General features: G+C 41.9%; 4 protein-coding genes across 4 annotated transcripts; 1 reads left to right on the top strand and 3 right to left on the bottom strand.

Moving 5' to 3' along the window:
• Window positions 1–25: 25 nt before the first annotated feature.
• LOC145696421 (immunomodulatory peroxidase-like) lies at window positions 26–3,049 on the bottom strand. Its single transcript, XM_081773451.1, has 4 exons — window positions 2,992–3,049; window positions 2,184–2,894; window positions 1,867–2,139; window positions 26–1,588 (listed from the first exon to the last, which is right to left on the bottom strand). The coding sequence occupies exons 1-4, from the start codon at window positions 3,026–3,028 to the stop codon at window positions 321–323; spliced, it is 2,289 nt and encodes a 762-aa protein (XP_081629577.1). The 5' UTR covers window positions 3,029–3,049; the 3' UTR covers window positions 26–320.
• A 2,911-nt stretch (window positions 3,050–5,960) lies between these two features.
• LOC145696080 (homeobox protein SIX6-like) lies at window positions 5,961–7,178 on the bottom strand. Its single transcript, XM_081773067.1, has 3 exons — window positions 6,862–7,178; window positions 6,434–6,813; window positions 5,961–6,330 (listed from the first exon to the last, which is right to left on the bottom strand). Exons 1-3 carry the CDS (start codon window positions 7,102–7,104, stop codon window positions 6,051–6,053), a joined length of 903 nt encoding a protein of 300 aa, XP_081629193.1. The 5' UTR covers window positions 7,105–7,178; the 3' UTR covers window positions 5,961–6,050.
• Window positions 7,179–11,871: 4,693 nt separating this feature from the next.
• On the bottom strand, window positions 11,872–17,663 carry LOC145698091 (glutamate--cysteine ligase catalytic subunit-like). The gene is made up of 9 exons (XM_081775295.1): window positions 17,601–17,663; window positions 17,174–17,381; window positions 16,930–17,093; window positions 15,712–16,148; window positions 15,205–15,567; window positions 14,951–15,154; window positions 14,662–14,911; window positions 12,057–12,231; window positions 11,872–12,010 (listed from the first exon to the last, which is right to left on the bottom strand). The coding sequence occupies exons 1-9, from the start codon at window positions 17,661–17,663 to the stop codon at window positions 11,973–11,975; spliced, it is 1,902 nt and encodes a 633-aa protein (XP_081631421.1). The 3' UTR covers window positions 11,872–11,972.
• Window positions 12,572–14,476, top strand: LOC145696207 (uncharacterized). The gene is made up of 8 exons (XM_081773205.1): window positions 12,572–12,727; window positions 12,797–12,831; window positions 12,915–12,980; window positions 13,021–13,175; window positions 13,272–13,605; window positions 13,668–13,757; window positions 13,806–14,204; window positions 14,247–14,476. The coding sequence occupies exons 1-8, from the start codon at window positions 12,621–12,623 to the stop codon at window positions 14,462–14,464; spliced, it is 1,404 nt and encodes a 467-aa protein (XP_081629331.1). The 5' UTR covers window positions 12,572–12,620; the 3' UTR covers window positions 14,465–14,476.
• Window positions 17,664–19,513: the final 1,850 nt, after the last annotated feature.

Below are 19,513 nucleotides of genomic sequence, written 5' to 3'. Positions count from 1 at the left end.
CTTATTGTAGAGACAGTCCTTTTATGATATAGTTTCAATTTATTAAAAATACAAATTATGAAGCTCAGAAATATGCAATCAGCGACGTTCTCCGAAGCAACCAAGTTTTCCCTTCGCCCTATTGAAAATCTTGTTTGCTTTATTCACGTGACGAGAGAAGTTTTGCAGCTTTCGAGATGGAGCATTATCGAGGCAGACAAAATCGTCGTAGAATCCCTTCAAAGTGAATTCAATGTATTTTTTAATCGAGTAGCAAATGTCGAAGTCTTTGAGGGATAAAAATCTTTAATCATTTTTCGACGTGTAAAATGAAATTATTCCTAAAAGTATTTCTTAGAAATTAAGGTGAAAATATTTCTATCAGCTCCTGCAACAGCGAAGTCAAAATAAGAGTGGTCTCCGGCTCCGATTCCCGCTCCAGCAGGATTCTCGCATCCGACTACATTGGCATTCTCGCTCATCCAGTCGAATCTTTTCATGATCTTTTTGATTTGTTTCACGTTCTTGTCCGGATTTCTAGCTCCGGCGTCTTTGAGCCCTTTTTCAATGGCGTCTAACAGTTCTTCGCCCTTTTTGTTGATGTCGAGTCCGTATGATTTTTTGAAGTCAACGTTTCTGAGCAAGTCCGCGCATTTAACCATTTGCCTCTTTCGTCCAAGAATTTCGGATCCCTCGGCAATGAATGGCATATCAGGAACGCTTTCCATGTTTTCTAAAGTCATACACATGACCGTGGCGACGTCGATTTTTTTGACGAGATCGAACTTGGCGCGACTCTTCCAGAAATTGTCGTTTTCGTAGAACCAGCGATCTTCAGTTTTCGAGTTTTTGAACTGTTTCATCATTATGCACGAAGCAGTTGGCCCAGTGGCAGCGCCGGGGAGATGTTCTTCCATGAGCAGACCGACGTAGAGATCGACGTCTTCTTCTCGCTCTCGATATTGGTTTCTGATAAGACTTCGCCATTTTGGCATCATTCCGTCCCAGCCGCGGTAGAGTTTTGCACATTCAGGATCTTTCTTGAAAAGGTCGAAGTAAGCTTTGTATCCTTCGATTCCGTGATCTCGGCCACGAGCAATGTTGATCGCGAAAAGATCAGTTCCGAACGAAGCTGTGTGTGGCTTCAGCAAGTTGTGATGAACCGAGTCGGCAAAAGATGGTCCGGCGGAGAGAGACTGGAACTTGGCAGCGCCACGGCAAATTGCACCTGGTCCGTCAAGCATCATCACATGCGGGTCGAAGAAGTTGTCTTTGAGCTCGGCTTGGCGGGTGATGTTGTAGTTTGAGTCTGCTGAGACCACGTGATTAGGCTGCTCGGAATGAGCGATTCGGAAAGCAGACGTAGTAAACTCATTGAAGACTACAGGTCCAATCGGTCTGTCTTCAGACTGGAAGATCGGAACATCAGAAGACTTGAGTGATCCTCCATCAAATTTTTCCAAGTTTTCGGCAAAGAGCGCAGGGATCATTTCTTCGTAAAGCATCTTTTGCTGAATCGCGATGTTGAATTTGCGGGCCTCGTTGAAAATGTACTCGTTGTCAGCGTTGGGGAAAACGTTTTGAAGTTCTTGTGCAACTACATTGTGAAGTCTTAAACTGGCTTGATCTAAGTGTTTTAGTAATAACAATAAAATATGTCGGTTATGTTTGTGGTACAAATTGCCTAGGCTGGTGAATGTTTTTGATAATTATCCTTAGTCGTGTTCATCTCAATTTTTATGTTATTTGCAACCATAAAAATTGATGATGTTTTTGGTCAACAACGTGTGCACTATGGAGCGAAAATATATGAAAGTTTAGTATTGAAACATGTCATGACGCTCGCTGAAATAATTTACGAAACATTCTTAGCAAAAAATCAACCAGTCCTGTGGAAAAGAACGTGGAAGCTGCCGAGAAAAGCATTTTCAAAAGCTCTAGGGTCACCAGAGACGAAAGACGGGTAGCCGCGTTCGTTGAGTCCCGGATTCAACTCGAAGGGAGTTGTTACATTCATGAAGGAGCTGTCGCGGGCGTTGATTGTTTTTGTTCTTGGGAGCACATCGCCGCCGATCGTCATGTCGTTTCCATCGATGAAGGGAGTTCCCGGGAGACGAAGGGCGTTCAAATGGTGCTCGGAAAAACCGTAAATGACGCCGGCTAAAGATTTACTTGTTGGTTCCTTTTGTTAAATATCTTCTTACCTTGAAATGTTCCAGTCAGCTGATTGACCTGCTCCAAAACGAGATTTCCATCATAGTTTCCGAGGGAAACTGACGATCGCGTGATGAAATTGCACTCGGTCTCCGCGAAAACAGCATCATTCTCTGTCGACCAGTTGAGGCAATGTTTATTTTCTTCGCAGCCACAAGTCGCGATCGATTTACGATCTGGAGTCTTGAGGACTGTATGTGTGATGAACTGGCCCGCGACGTTCAGAAAATGACTGGTTTTCTTGTTCGGTCGGTCAGCGGGGTCGAATTTGCTGCGAAGATAGACGGAGACTTCGCGTGGGTTTGGCAAAGGCTGTCCATCGGAAGAGCATCTTGGGGAGCCATATCCATCGCAGTAAGAGGCTGGCAGCAGACGAGCGTAAGTTTGTAGCGGCTGTCCGTTTCCAGAAGGATGATTGCATCGTCCATCGATGAAGGGGTATTCTGAATCGCACTCATCGTCAGCATCGGAGTAGCCAGCTCGTTCGCTGGATGATGGGTTGGTGATGTTTCTCGCCATTGAAACGATCTTTTCGGCGTCAGAAAAGGATCGTTGACTGCCAAAAGATTCAACGGATTCTAAAGCGAATGCTTCCACACTTGACAAGCTGCTAGAGACAGCATCGGTAAGTGGGCCGTTTCGAATCATTCTGTGGGCAGCGATGATCGTGTTGAGCTCATCTTCCGTGTGACCTCGATCGGCTAAAAATTAAAATAACGACCGAAAACGGTTTTTTTTACTTTATCTACCCCCATAGTAAGGAAATGATATCTTAGCCGTACGAGTAGTTTTACTTACCAAGAGCACAAGCTAAAAGCGTTGATAGAAGTTTCATCTTTACGACGAAGAAAAACGATCTCTCTTTTCTTCTAATAAATATCTGAAAGCACCTCGTTTATAAGCATTAGAAACTAGGCCCTCCGGTTATAAAGTCAAACTACTGACGTTGCGTCGACTGCGCCACCATTTCTACTTGTTGTTACAAGTAACATACAACTCGATCTTCAATGTCGAAATAAATTTTTGAATATTCTAAAATCGTTTGCAATAATCGATAATTCTAATTCCATTTAATTTAAAGTTGGAACGTTTACCGTATACGGACCAGAAAATCACAGCGCTCGTAGATTCCTATACAAGGAGGGATTCATTTGATTCCTACGGCGCTTTGATTCCTACGAAAATAATGACGAAATGGTTCAATAAGTGTCAACCTAAAACCAGCCGGACAACCTCTTCTGCAATCAATTCATAATCGGACTTTTCTGTCTTGGAGTTCACGAATAGTTCAGCTTGATGTGTCGGTATAAGTAGCTACAGGCTGTGTCTATTTGTGACGAGATAAGGAGACCCTGATACAATAACTGTAGTTGGTAATATTCCCGGACGTCAATTTTCCCATTCAACATAAATTAAAACAAATATAAAATAAAAAAAATATGAAAAGGGACAAAAGATCAAGCCCCATGGGCCATGGCGTGTGCTATCTCTGTCGATCCAGATAATTTTTAACCGGGTTCGTAATCGGATGAGTCCACAATTGTTAATTGATAATTGACAATTATAAAATTACCTACCTTGCGCCCAGGTGCGTGTTTTCCTAAAAACTTGATCGGTTCTATAATTGTGACCAATTATAATTACGCGTACGCTCGTCACGATACCAAACATGAAGCCAAGTGCCAACAGTGGATTTTGCAGACTTGCGTACTTGTCATGTGAACGCGGTTTCAATTCCGCGGAATCTAATTGTCAGACATTAAACTATTTATTTAAAAAACGTTAGTATTCACGTTTACTAGAATCCTTCTGGCAGAAATGGTAGAGTTCTGACCTATCGTTAGAGTTTCAAAATATTTACGGATCAACTGAAGGAAATTTCGCAAATCAAGCAATTTTAATTATTGAATTACCTAAGCCAATATCCTTGTTGGAAACTTCCCCGTGAATCCATGAAAGGATGCTTGTTCAACAACGTGCGACCTTTGTTATCACCACAGTATTTTATTTAGGCTCAAAATTCAAGAGTTAGAATATTCAAGCTACTCTGGCAAAGTTGAGGTACAAATTTAAACGGAAATTAAGTGATAATTACCAAAAACATCGTTTTAATGACTCAAATAATTTTGAAAAATTAATAAGAGTGCAATTTTTTCAATACTTTTCTGGTGACTTTTGAAGGAAGCTTACGGATTCCCGTCACATTTCTTATGGTCAATAGTGCTCACGAAAAAGAACTTAGGAAAGGAGACAGGCTGCTGAGAATCCCGCAACATGAAATTCCACTTTGCATAACAAGCCCCGTTCAAGTTTTTCAAAACATTGACTAGGCGGATTCAATGTGTTGACTTCCTTATCGCACGTTTTAACAACAAAGTTCTTACAACGTACTACTATAATTGTCAATTAATATTGTTAAGCATTGTAAGGAAAACCAACTAGAGTAGGATAGGTGGAAGGACTATAAAAATACATTTTTCTTTTACCTTGGCTGACTAGTGTTTAAGATCCACTGAAATCCATGGAAAGTTATTTTTTCATCTCTGATTATGGTGACTGAAAACCGTGCTTTACACTATACCGTATAGACTCTATACGGTAAAGGAGAAAGTGCGCACTATTAAGAACGCCGGACCAAGAAATTCCACTAAAGTGAAAGTGCAAATGCATAACAAGTCTCCGACAAGTCTCTCGAAACACTGTCTAGTCGGATTGAGGTCATTTCGTTGGCCTTCACTTTCACGGGAGCAAAAACACGAAAAAACGGTTCATTTGGTTGCAAAGGCTCAACCAGATTCTAACAAGGAAGATGATCTGCTTTCCTATCGGAAGATCTTTCAAATAAAGCGAAAATTCCAAAATAAAAAAAAAATGTAATGCTCACAAAAGTTGACAAATAAGGGGTTAGGCCCTAACCGTTAGGGTTAGGGTTACGCCGTTATTAGTTTACTTTTGATGACATTGAAAAGTCTGAAAATGCGATCTTCACGCAAGCTAATTAAGATTTATTCTTGTGTTTCATCAAAATGATTCTCATAACGCGATTAATCTAAATTCACAAAAAAGAGACCGGTCATGAATTTTGAAAAACAGGAGGCAATTCGACAACGAAAAAGATGTATGAAATATATTATTTCTCAGCCTTGAAATCAAGGAAGACTCATCTGTCCGAGTTGAAGCGCCCGCCTGACACAAACTCATTGATTTTTACTGAAAAAAACTCTTCAACATAAGTAATCATCGAAAAATGAAAGCGGATAAGTGCGAGTGAAGGTGCCAAGAAGGGTATTCTTAGGGTCCACACGCAAAGAGGCCAATTTTCGGCTTTAGAGGCGAATATCTCGAAATTTATAATTACGCGTTCCAGTTTTTATTTGCTCATCGTAATATGCGCATAAAAATCTACCCTCAAAAAAATTTTTGGTAGCCTAGGGGCATGCGATCAAATTTCATTACCATATATGGAAGTCCGTTTTTCGCGTTTTTCTCTAGATTTTTCAATTACGCGTTCCAGTTTTTTTTATCTTTTCTTGACCAGAATTTTAAGAGCTACATTTTTCATATTGGTGGTTTTTACATAGAACCATGCGGTCACCGATTTTTTCTTTGCGTGTGGGCCCTAGGTATTCTCCGCGGGGTTCCTCTTCAGATGTTTTTTGTTACGACAAGTGGAGCATATTTGAATAGTTGCTTGATCTTACTGTAGATTCGTAGTTTATATTTCGAAATTTCAAATCTAACACAAGTTATTTTTCATGCAGAATTTGACTGTATTATGAAAACAGGATGAATGGGTTGAAGATGTACAAAAATGAAGAAAGGTTTTACAAATAGAAGAATAATTTCAGATTCGTTATTTAGATCTGCAAGTTCTCGTCGTCTTTTTCGTCGACAATGATGTCGAGCTCGTCATCTTCGTCTTCCTCGAAGTCAATTTCCTCCTCACTTGTCACTGAAGGGTTGGAAGCAGCAGTGCCGCAGGAGTCGTTTGGAGTGAGATCGTAGGGAGTGAAGAGCTTGAATTTCTTCTCGGGAGTGATAGAAAGCGTCGAAGAAACGGGTGAAGATGGTGGGAAGGAGGGGATTTCGATCACGGAACCAGCGGTGCCGGAGTCTGGAGAGGCGTCAAGAGGAAGTCTAAAATATCGATTAGAGAAATTGAAACGGCTAAGAAGTTTTAAAGAAAATCTTTGTCTTTTTTATCAGTTATTCCCGAAAATGGTATCATAACATTGCTTACCGAGATTTAGCTGCGGCTGCTCGATCCCGCTGTCGTCGATTCTTGAACCAGTTGCCAACTTGAGTCGGAGTCAGATTTGTCTGTTCGGCAAGTTCTCTCTTTTTGGTTGGATTTGGGTAGGGATCCTTGATGTAACTTTCGCGGAGAAGAGTTCTTGTGCGCTCCTTGAAGCAGTGCGATTTCTGCTCGCCATCCCAGATCGTTCGAGGAAGTGGGTACTTTTTGCGGATTCGGTATTTGTCGACTGGGCCCAAAGATCGACCTCGAGTTGCTTCTGCTTCGCCATAGTGGGCTTCGAGCCAGAGTTCTTGGAGTTTACTGTGGTGAGCTTTTGAGAATCGTTTGGACTCGACGATGCGGTAGAGTTCGCGAAAGTTTCCCTAAAGATGTTCTCTTAGAAAAAAAGTTTTTCATGAGCTTGTAATTACCTGATGATAAGCAACAACTGCTCGAGCTCTGAGGAGAATTTCATCGTTAGCAAGGGCGTCTAAAATTGGTGGAAGAGCGGGAAGACTCCAGAGAAATCGAGCCAATCTGTCGTAGTCGCCAGTTTCTTCGAGGACGGTGCAAAGCTGAGCTACCGAAGTTGGCGAAAAAGGGAAAAGAGAAGGCATAGCTGGAGCAGCAGCCGCTGCAGTCAAAGCTGCGGCAGAGTTGAAAAGACTGAACATTTTTGTTGGTTTCTGTTTCTGTTTTTCTGGTTTTCAAAAAGTTTTGTTTTGAGTATTTTTGCGTTTTGCTCTGAGTTATTTCGAATTATAATGATGCTATTATCGATGAAGAGGGGACTTATAAAGCTCCGGAAGACTAAACGAGCCGGTGGCGGCGCTGTTCGGAACTGGAGCCGCTCTAGCGCCAATGGCGAGAAGATGAGTGAAGATTCAGGCTTGTCAGCTGCGCGGAGCGATTTTCCGCCCTGTTCCTAGCTCAATGGGCACTGCTCCACATCACAAACGATTTAATTGTTTACCAAATATATTTCTCAAGGTCAGCAGCATCGGTCTTCGTGTAACTTGAAAGACGAAAGCCGGAAACAAAACTCGAAAAGGACGAGCATCGGCGGATCAGACGGCGATGACAATGAATGGGCCAGCAGGGGTAGCGGAAGAATTGCTATAATGGCTCTCAAGGGAGATGATGATTTCTTAAAAAACTCTTGATGTTTTTGAGAAATTCTTTATCAAGCTGCTTGGTGAGGATAAAACGAAATATTCTTTATTCAAAATCGTAGAAACTTCTTTTCAAAATGTAAATTGATAACCTAGTAAAACTTGAGACCCCTAAATGAGTATTTAACGCCGGAACGCATAAAATTTTTTCAAGGTTGAACGCAGATCGTACCAATTAATTGGTATGCCCCTTTTACCCCTTTTTAACAATGAAACTGTCAAATTTACTGAATAAATGATAGAGATAAATAATTCTCAGACGCTTAGCTTCAATTTCATCCCCATATTTTACCCATATTAAAACATAAATATGAGTAAATATGCGAATTTCCAAATGTGTCGAATAACGACGTAATGGCGATCTATTGTTGAAAGAATATAAAAATATCCGAGTTCAAAACTTCGTTCAATAGCTAAAATCAAAAATTTTCAAAAAAATTTTTTTTTGACGCTGGAATCGAATTCCTCGATAAAAAGGAGCTCCATAAGTGGGGGTTCATTTTTTTCTAGCGTAAAGTAAAAGTTGAGTTATGAGGTATTAAACGGCCTTGTACCAATTAATTGGTCGCCCTGCGTTTCGGCGTTAACTGAAAATTTTGCGAAGTGTTCATGCAACTATCTCGCCTTGAAAATTCCAAGGAGGCCGCAAACGACGAGATGTGCAAAAGTATAGCGGCTATAACTGTGACGTCTCTTCCGGCTTTGATAAGAGCACTTTTGCGGTGTGTCACCGGATTGATCTGCTAATTTTGAAACCAAAATCGCCAGTGTCTCTGAATTCAGGACGCGATCGACACGATTATCCATATCGCCAAGGAAGAGGAGAGAGACGTAGTTCACGAGAAACAGTATTTCAAAAATCGCCATGTACGACGTTGCATTGAGTGGAATTCCGATTTCATAAGATAGCTGCTAATTTTCGGAATTCGCAGCCAGAGATTGATCCAGCTGCACCTGCCATTACAGTTACACGCGAATTTCGCCATGCGCTCAGTGGGAAGGAAGGTCGATACTCAAATCACCTGGCCATTTTTCTTCCTCGAAATAAATTTTTCGCGAATCGTGAGTTACAGGAACCAAAATTATGAAAATCGACAATTTGAAAATTAATATTTATTCAATAATTTTTTACTCTTAATAGCTTTCATTTGAGTCTTACATGATAATAGGCAATTATTGATAAGCCTGATAAAAAACTTCATTCTCAATTTGTTTTCAAATACAAATCTCAAAGGCAAAAAAAAGTAGTTATGTAAAGTCCCATAAAATTGCACTTGCAGTAAACAAAACGGATTTATGGTCGGCCGCTTTCACTGTTCCCGAGCTAAGCTGTGGGAAGAGTGCCGCCTTATCTGATTCTAGCGCTGCATTTTTTGCTAATTTTTCACAATTCCTAATTCCCAGTGAGCCCTAATTTTTCACTCCTCTTGACAAATGATGCATGTTCCGGTAATCCTTTGAAGCTTGCTGAGCGGAAGTGAGTTTATCTAACTTGCTCGCTTCTTTTTCTCAGGGCCATTTATCAACACAGTACTTGATAATACAGTAGTCCAATTAGTAATTCGAAAAGTGTCAGTGTGTCTCCTTTAGCGGATTTGTTTTCAACTGGGCTATTCAAGGAGGTTCTTTTCTTTTCTGTTATTTTCTACGATTAGCACCCTGCGAGGCCGTACAATGCCAAACTTAGCCAGGTGAAGTGATTGAAAGTTATTTAGTATTTCGTGCATAAAATCGGCCATTGGTTCCAGCTATAACTAACAATGCTAACTTGTACAATGGCTAACTCATTCCGACAGCTCCTGTCATCTTCGATTCGTCAACCGCTTTTCCGAACAATACATGTTCAACGATCGAACCTGCTACAGTAGCTTTACAGAATGGCCCTTTGAGAACCCCTTGACCCGGCGAAAATATACAAAGAAAATCAAATCCACGGGGGATTTTATTGAATTCATGGTCAGCTCCATGAAATTATAAGTGTGCGATAGTCAAAGATATACAGTCATACTAGATGGGTTAAGATGTTCATTTTATACAGACACAAATACACAAACCAAACATCTTCGTCACAAAAGTTAACGATGAGAAAATGACATCAACTAGCACCATTTTCAAATGAAAAAGTAATCATCGGAAGTCGCCAACAAAAACGTTTCAGCTGTGGACAAAAGGAGTCTTTCGAATTTAGCCAAATGGTTTTGGACCCTTACTGGCGGAAGTGGCTGAGCGCAAGGGCTGCCAACTACACAGGGCTCTGCGAAAATCTTAATCCAAATCGGAAACGCCTCAACTATTATCCAGATACTCGACGCCGCCTTTGTAAAGGAAGATATAATAGACTAGTCGAGTTGTGGACAATGTTAAACACCCGCCCAGCTGCTAAACACTTCCTCTTTACCACCTGAAACTACCTGGCGGTTTCGATAGAAATGAGCATCGCATATTCCAAAAAAACTGAACTTTTAAAACTCAACATGAACCCTAATTTTTGGTCCGTAGAATTCATGATTCAAAAACCGGGATTTATTTTAGACTTTTTTATGAAAAAAAGCTAAGAACACCCTTAAAACCAACTCAAACTATGAAATTGGAAAAAGTTCCATGTCAAAAAGTATGTTCCACGTGATATTAATTCTGTATTGTCGCCAAGCAGCAGGAGACTAATCGCGCTCCCCTCACACTTTGCTCGAATAGAAATAACTTCCCTGGGTGCCTAATGAGCTAAATCGCCATAATGACGGGTAACGGGGGCTAATCCAAAACACTAACGAAATAATCGTCAGAGCGAGAAAAGACTCAACCGTGGTAATTTTGAGCCATCGCAAATTTGAAATTAGGGACAACAGGATTCATACTCCTTCTGAGCCGTATTACAGCTCATGTGCGGCTGAATTGGATTAAAGTTGCGAAAACAGGGCGATTTTCAAAATCGAACAAGATGACTTTCTGCAGGCCACATGCAAAGAGAGATGAGTAAACATAATTTTATGTATTGAATGTATATCAAAGGGATTAATGATCCATCTTTCCCAGCGTGAATCTCAGAACGGCTTCAAGCGCCAGTGTTAATATCAAAAGCAAATTAGCGGTGCACTGATGTTTATCTTGCCTGAACACTCCAACAAATGCACCGCTGCAGTGTGTGCCAAATCGGTCTGTTATTCTAGCCTAGAAGTGAGCGCTTACCGACACTCGCCGCCTAATCGACCAGAACAGAGTTCTGACGGTTCTGCAAATTGAGGACTATTAGCGCAAATTAGGGACTTGGTTTCAAAACCAAACACTTTCTCGCCACTTTTCTGAAAAAAGAAGGCAAAGATGCATCAATCCGGAAACAGCGAAGTATTTATTGCTCAGGAAAAAACGATTGTCACATGTATTTGGAACCAAGAAGAACATTGAAAAGTGAGAGGGGATCAGATACAGGAGTTGCATTATCGTTCGAATCTGAAGGATCGAGGCCTTTTTGAGGATTCCAAATCTGGGTTATCAAATGACAAAATACGGCTGACCATGTCCATAATATCTAGTAGATTGAATACATGATTGAATGCTTATTTTGCTTGTTTCTCACTTGAATCGGGTTCAAATGTTTTGGAATCACTGCCTAATTCTTGCATGAAACTTCCTCTTATTTTGGATAATCAGAGCACTCTTCCTTGATTTCAAGAAACTCCAAGGACTCTACCGACTATCCTCTCCTGATGTCCATATTATTCGTAGTTCTGTGCGCATCTGTGCGTGTTAAACTCGAAATAGCCAAAGCAACAAATACAAAATATTTCTTCATTCTTTTCTTTTTTAAAAAATCAACGCGTTTATTCACACGACGCCAAGTTTATACTCCTCCTCGTTGATTTATTATTAATTTATTTGTTTCTCTACGTCTCCGTCTATCGGTTAACAACATGCACTGTTTCCACCACGTGGCAGATAGGATCTCTTTCCTATTTTCAATACGGTATTGATGATGCTTCAATGTCGGCCTTGTTGGAGGACTTTGGGAAGTCGTCCCAGTCACGCCAGGTCACTGTCAGCTTCCATCTTATTCCTGAAAGTCGACCCTTCATATTGAATGACCTCGATGCCCCTCAAGTCAGCACTTCAACTTTGACTATCCTTATGACCTGCTTTTTATACTGTATCTGATTCGATAAGAACTGTATGAAGCTGAATTCCTCTCGCGATAAAGTAGAAAAGCGCCAGTTGATTTGAAAAGATTTTAAATATATATTATGGAAATAAGTACAGGATTGACATGCCTTGAGATTGGAAATCGAAATTTCAGAACATATTCAGAAGCTTACTTGGGAACAATCATTATACACAGCAACTTAATCAAATTAAAAAGAACATTCACGACGCCTTCATCAAAAACAGTCATTTCGCTTCGGCAGTAGAGTCGCATCTAAACACACACATTTCTAGCGCCATTATTGTTTGTCAAATCTTACCATGATGTTTTCCTTGAACAATCTTATCGGCGAGCACAGTCAAATCGTAAGTAATTTTGTCAGAAACAACAGAATCCTTCTTGTAGTCCGGGTGGCTCATGACAAAATTTCGCATCCAATTTGCCGTAGTTTTCAGTTTCCCACTCGCGCGCAGTGAAACAAAATCGAGGTAGCACTGAAAATAGGTTAGTTTTGGATGGTTTTATTAACAAAGTGCATATTAATGCGGTTTTAATCTATTCTGAATAGTTTTCACGGCTGTTGATGACGATATTTTGATACGAGGAATATGCCGCAAGTACATTCTTGGAAAAATTACCAATAATAAATTATGGGCAATACTTTATCAATATGTTTGTATTTTTTTGACTTTTATAAAATTTTCTACAAGAAAAAAACTTATAGATTCGGAGTAGTCGCGCAAAAATATTGCTTCCTGTGTTTGAGATCTCGATATCTCTAGATTATGTTTATCCAGCGCCGGGAAAAAAAAATTCATTTTAGTCGAGCGAAATGTCTGACAAGCCAAAGTCCGCTCGGCGGCTGGAGGCCGAGAGACTTATCATGGAAAAGGCGAAAGAGATGCGCGAAGGAAAACAAGAAGAGTACTTTCCCAAGTACAAGGAGTTGCTCAACCAGGTCAAGGATCATTTGGGGCCGAATGCTTATAAGCACGTGTTATTTCCAACGACTAAATTTCCTTGAGAAAAAAAAAGAGTTTGAAAATAACACGAAAATAGAACGCTTTTTAACATGTCCGAGGAGGAAATCAAAGCCAGGGTCGTAGTTCAGGTCGAAATTTCCGTGAATTTAGTTTCTGTCTGCTAGACTATTGAAATACTGACACCCCTCACACAGAAGCAAGAGAGAATTTGTATGGAAAACCTCGGCCTCCAGTAGAAGAACGACTTGGAAGCTACCCAGGTAAAAGAGACCATTTTTTGTGTATTACTAATTGCCTTAGGGATCAAGAAATGCTCTCGATGCGGATCCACAGATCATGAAAATTGCGTCACAAGGACAACGAGGAACAGTGATGGGATTCCTATTGAAACTACAGTGATCGAGGCGCCGAAACAAATTTGCAACATGCACCCACCCAGAAACAACAACACAAAGGTAAATTCTACACCGAGTAGCGACAATAGCGAACATATATTTCAAGTCGCTGATTGGTCGAGCTTTTAACACGATCATGTTTAAACTTTACTTTAGGGGATGAAAAAGACGAAGAAGCCAAAAGTCGCGAAGCCCCCGAAGAAAACAGTGACTCTTCCGAAGACGATTATAAAAAAAATCAATGAAGATTGTGCGAGATTCCCAGATCTTTCCAAGCGACAGAATCTGAGCGAAAAGGAACTGGCGGATCACAAGAAGAGATTAGACAACGGAATGTCGGAAATCCAGAAAGCTCGGGAGAAGATCGAGTTTTACAAGAGCAAGTGTTTCAAAGACGGGCATGTGCCAGAGGAAGTCGTCGACGAGGCGAACAAAGCGATCGAGCAAATGACCACGGCGATGGAAGCAAAAATCGCCAGCTATGCTAAGGGTTACAATTTTAATCGAATTATTAAATAATTTTACATATAATGACTCCGAAAAAAGAGGAAGTACGAGATAAGTGGGTAAACAAAGGAAAGAAGGCTACTTCGGCTCAGAATGCAATGGAAAAAGAAGCCGCTGCGGAAAAGATACGAAACGGTGAGCTCTACTGAAATATAAGGAAAGTTAATATCTTTTATAATCAAGCTCGGCAACGACTGGATAACCTGAAGAAAGTGAATGTTCAAATGAACAGCGGGGACTTGGAAAAGATGCCCTGCCCGATCCACAACAAAGAACCAGACTGGTACAAGATTCCGTCGCCCAAAGAAGGCTGGGAGTACCCAGTGTACTTCCCTACTTGCACGGATACTCAGACTGACTACCACCATCGGACTTTCGCCATCAAAGTCCGACTCAAGATCCGCCACCGTTATCACATCTTCACTTTTCTCTACATGGCTGATTTCAAAGAGAAGAAAATGAAAATAAAAGTGCTATTGGCGCGATTCGGGAGGGAGGGAACCGATGAAATGCGGAAATTTGCTTGCGTTTCGATCCCTGGATTTGAGGACTACGCTCAAACTCCCCAGCCAAGAAAAAAAGGTTCAATCAAACTCTTATTTTCAAACTAACAAGCTATTTTAGTGAACAAGGGAGTCAAAAAAGGTCTTCACTCGCACGTGGATGTCCTGATGAAGCCATACACATTTGGCAAGGAAGACCCACTGATGCTCGACCCTTCCTTATCCGACTCGGATTACACAGACATCAGTGATGAGGAAGAAGAGATGGAAGATCAACTAAAACGATTAAATGATCGAGACAATGCGTCGAAGCAAGAAAAGAAAAACGGAAAGAACTAACCGCAATCGGAAAAAAAGGAATGAGTTAGAATTTCGTACTGAAATCATAAACTACTTCATCTCTAACTCAATAATTGAGTCTATAATTTATAGAAAAAATTGAAGATAGTTTCCTGAATCAAAAAATATTTTCATTTATCAAACACTCGCCATACTCTGATATACTCATTAAATCAAATAAACACCAGTAAACTCACCAGAATTTTACATCTCGTCTTAATATCAGTGCCAGAGTCGTCCAAGTACTTTCTCATGTATGGAATGAGACCGAAAAATCCTCTTCCTCCGTTTATGACTTCGTCACAGCTGAGTTCGAGGATCTTTGGCGTTTCTTCGTCAGGATTAGTTCGGAAGTAGAATTTTTGCTTCAAAACGGCGTCACGGTGTTCTGCTCGTTTCATGTTTTCTTCTACTTTTGAGATTGGGACGGTCAGGTTCAGGTGGTAACTAAAATTTTATCGATACAGTAAAAATGTTGAAAGCTACCTTAAAATAACGCGTGTAAGAAGCACGATGAAAATGGAATGGGCAGCGTTTTCAAACTCGGTGAATTGAACCTCCATCGGTCTAAATTCAACTCGCCAGCCGATGGGCGAGTTCGGTGGTGGCGGCTTGAATCTCAGCGTTTGCCAGTTTGTCGATTGAATATTCTCGAAGTGATCGGACTCTTTCTCATCATCCAAATATATTCTAATAATTAATTCATCTTTCCCATCCGAAGTAAACCGATCTGAACTTACTTGTTGCCCCAAAGAGTAACCGGGTCCCTGATGAATAAATGCGCAAAATGCGTTGCCAAAACTGGATCCATTCCCGCATCGAGCAGCTTTTTCTCCGCTTCAGGGTTGATAACGAGTTTCATATCGTTGTACTTTTGGTTCTCGTCCATAAGATACGAGCTGACAGACGCGTAACGACTCTTTGGAATGACGTATTTGTCGTTTTTAAGCGGCACTGAGCCTTTTTCCTCCTCGGTTCGACAATCGACAGAGGCAGAAATTACTGACCAACGAGTGTCAACATCGGCTAAGAGGCCGCGGAATATCGGAGAAGCGGCTGATATCGCGAGCATTATTGGAGTCATTGGAATTAACTTGTCTGGGCTCGACAACATGTCTACAGAGTTCAAGAGATTGGATATATTACTAGCGTATTTCTTGTGTCCCTAAAGATACCTCTCTATGACTGACTAATTTTATTCCGAACTCCAATAACTAAAAATATGCGAGCCCAGTAACTGATCGTACAAATGCTTGGCCTCGCAAATCGAGCTCGCTTGAAAAGTGACTTGGAGACAGGAATTGCCCATCCCGAAACCCATCGCGTCCATATAAATATGATCGTCCATTTGGGCGCGTCGGCTTTCCTCCGTTTTCAATCCTTCGCTTCTGAACGGCCGACTTGTGTTTTCATCGATCATTAGTGGAATGTTGATTTCGACCTTTTTTCCTCTTCGGTGTCGAATATTTTGAGAAAGGGTTGGAAAGCGGGGATGGCGGTTGATTGCGCGTTCGGGGAAGAATTCCGACTGAGTGAAAGGATTGTCGGTGACCGGGTCATTGATGACGACTTCTGGGATGGTGAATTTCTCGCAGCCGAGGCGGGGGAAGGTTGAATAAGCGACCAGGTACTCGTTTTCTTCAAGTTTTGCTTCGACTTGCTTTCGTCTTCTGAGCATTGAGCGCTCGACCTGGTTTCAAGGGTCAAAATACTATCGATTTATAGTCGGTTTCTCTGAATCAACAATTTTATTAAAAAATAAGTGCATCCTACAATCCCATTTTCTTCTCTAGAGCCTTTTTGTCGGAAACAAGCTAATGATGGAAAAAATCTCCAGATTACCATTTTTCCAGGAAAAACTCGCGCTTCTCTAGAACTGAAGTTGTTGTCAGGGCAAAATCGACTCTCTTTCATTCAGTTCACTGCCTTGGCATGAACAAGGAAGGTCCGACGCCGAATTCTGAGAGGTAATTTTTAAAATTTTGGGAATCCAACTTATTTTTCTTTAGCTGGAGCGATGAGGTAAAAATCCCGCTGACTGAAGAAGTCAAGGAGCAGTCCAAAAGAGGGCTGCTTACCTTGCGTAAATAGTTAGCTAACCGCTAACTATTTATGCTTCTTCTAAAAAGAAGGCACGATCAATAATCTTTCTGTTAAAAGAACACGACACAATATTTCATTAGAAAAACAAACTAATTTTATGAGACGAAGAACTTCAAGTTCCTAGTTTCATCAAAATTCTTTTTTGTCTTATTTCTTTTGCAGGACATCAGAGAAAGTAAGCAAAATCGTTAGAATCGTAAGAAAAATAGAAGAGCCGCACTCCCTTCTTTTAGCCTTGAAACCCGCAAGCCGCAGGCGGCTTTCTCGTTTTGTAGCACACCGGAGAGGCTTTTTATTCAGATTTTTACGCTGCGGTTTCGGCTTCCCCTTTTTGCACCTTAAAAATCCGATCTTATCGTGACCCTATCCTTCAGCAAATCATTGAGAGTTCCCCCATAAGGCTGTCCAGGAGTCCCTTCAAGCATGTAGCTGGCATATTCCGGCCTCCAGAGCTCGTCCTGCTGCTCACAATCGAGCTCCTCGAAGATATCTTCGCCTTTCAAGACGAGTTGGATCTTTTTGCCCGCTAGTATTGTTGATTATTACTGCTGAAAATGAAAGGTCGATTTCTTTGTCTTTGAATCAGGTTTCGTTTTTGAAAGTTACCTTCGTTGCCGCGGCAGATCATGTACTCCACCTCGTCGCCCCATTTTAGCGTGTCGCAGCAGCGATCTTTGTATTGGTTGTAAATATGGATGAGTTGCTCCAGTCCGTGCTCTCTGCGATAAGGGATTTGTTGAGGGAACGGCGGAAAGATTAATTCTTGAGCTGATGTATTGAGGTTCAACGAACGCAAGAATAGTCCACCAGTTTTCTGGAATAATTTATTCCGAATAAAGATAAGATATTAAAAAACACAGATCTGGTTGTACCTGACTGGTACCGCGAAGTGAATAAGTAAATTCTCTTATCAAATATTTGTTTACTCTTATTATTACATAAAAATAACATTCCTGATTATAAATTCTGACCAGTAGGGAATGCGGCTTCCTGAGAAACGAGAATCGCGGTAGAATAAAATCCCTTTCCTGACATATTCCGCATGTTTCTTCGTATCTTCCCAGTTCAAGGGCTCGCCAACAACCAATAACCCCATCCGAATATCTAAATTTTCTCTTTCCTTATTGGGTTCTTTTTATTGAAATAGAAATGAGCTCGTTCTCTTGCCGAGCTGCGAATTTATAAATTGGACAGTATTCATGAAATCGGAATGTTCGAGAATACCGTGGGCGAGAGATTTCACGACGGAGGGGGAAATAGATTGGGGCATTTGCGCGTGTTTTTCTCGTCCCAATCTTTTTGCTCTTTTTGGCGCGCATCTTGCGCCACGTGGGAGTGGGTCCTCCGCGAAGAACAACAACAACCCCCCGTCTAGAAACATTTTTCACAATTCACCTTTCTCAATAATTGGCCTAAGAAACTTCTTCCTCCTTCAATTCTTATAACTTTGACTTTCATTTAGTAATAATGAATAAACTTAATAATAATTATTTGTAAATAATAATAAAAAGAAATCTTTAAATTGAAAAAATAAATTCAAAACCATAACATAATTGAAAACTTTGTCAATTTGAATTTTAAAAACGATGGGAGTGGGCGGGGTTGGGGACTGAGATTGATCACCTCATTCCCAGCCATTGTCAAGCCCCTTAATTTAAATTTGCCAGAGACGGGGCTGAGACGGCCCGAAGGGCCGTCAAGCCCCTTAATTTAAATTTGCCAGAGACGGGGCTGAGACGGCCCGAAGGGCCGTCAAGCCCCTTAATTTAAATTTGCCAGAGACGGGGCTGAGACGGCCCGAAGGGCCGTCAAGCCCCTTAATTTAAATTTGCCAGAGACGGGGCTGAGACGGCCCGAAGGGCCGTCAAGCCCCTTAATTTAAATTTGCCAGAGACGGGGCTGAGACGGCCCGAAGGGCCGTCAAGCCCTTAATTTAAATTTGCCAGAGACGGGGCTGAGACGGCCCGAAGGGCCGTCAAGCCCTTAATTTAAATTTGCCAGAGACGGGGCTGAGACGGCCCGAAGGGCCGTCAAGCCTCTAATTTAAATTTGCCAGAGACGGGGCTGAGACGGCCCGAAGGGCCGTCAAGCCCTTAATTTAAATTTGCCAGAGACGGGGCTGAGACGGCCCGAAGGGCCGTCAAAAATAATTTAAATTTGCCAGAGACGGGGCTGAGACGGCCCGAAGGGCCGTCAAGCCCTTAATTTAAATTTGCCAGAGACGGGGCTGAGACGGCCCGAAGGGCCGTCAAGCCCTTAATTTAAATTTGCCAGAGACGGGGCTGAGACGGCCCGAAGGGCCGTCAAGCCCCTTAATTTAAATTTGCCAGAGACGGGGCTGAGACGGCCCGAAGGGCCGTCAAGCCCCTTAATTTAAATTTGCCAGAGACGGGGCTGAGACGGCCCGAAGGGCCGTCAAGCCCCTTAATTTAAATTTGCCAGAGACGGGGCTGAGACGGCCCGAAGGGCCGTCAAGCCCCTTAATTTAAATTTGCCAGAGACGGGGCTGAGACGGCCCGAAGGGCCGTCAAGCCCCTTAATTTAAATTTGCCAGAGACGGGGCTGAGACGGCCCGAAGGGCCGTCAAGCCTTTAATTTAAATTTGCCAGAGACGGGGCTGAGACGGCCCGAAGGGCCGTCAAGCCCATAATTTAAATTTGCCAGAGACGGGGCTGAGACGGCCCGAAGGGCCGTCAAGCCCCTAATTTAAATTTGCCAGAGACGGGGCTGAGACGGCCCGAAGGGCCGTCAAGCCCTTAATTTAAATTTGCCAGAGACGGGGCTGAGACGGCCCGAAGGGCCGTCAAACGCCCTTAATTTAAATTTGCCAGAGACGGGGCTGAGACGGCCCGAAGGGCCGTCAAGCCCCTTAATTTAAATTTGCCAGAGACGGGGCTGAGACGGCCCGAAGGGCCGTCAAGCCCCTTAATTTAAATTTGCCAGAGA

Source organism: Oikopleura dioica, chromosome 2, assembly GCF_907165135.1.
Source record: "Oikopleura dioica chromosome 2, OKI2018_I68_1.0, whole genome shotgun sequence".
NCBI lineage: Eukaryota > Metazoa > Chordata > Appendicularia > Copelata > Oikopleuridae > Oikopleura > Oikopleura dioica.
This window is presented reverse-complemented; position numbering and strand designations above follow the sequence as displayed.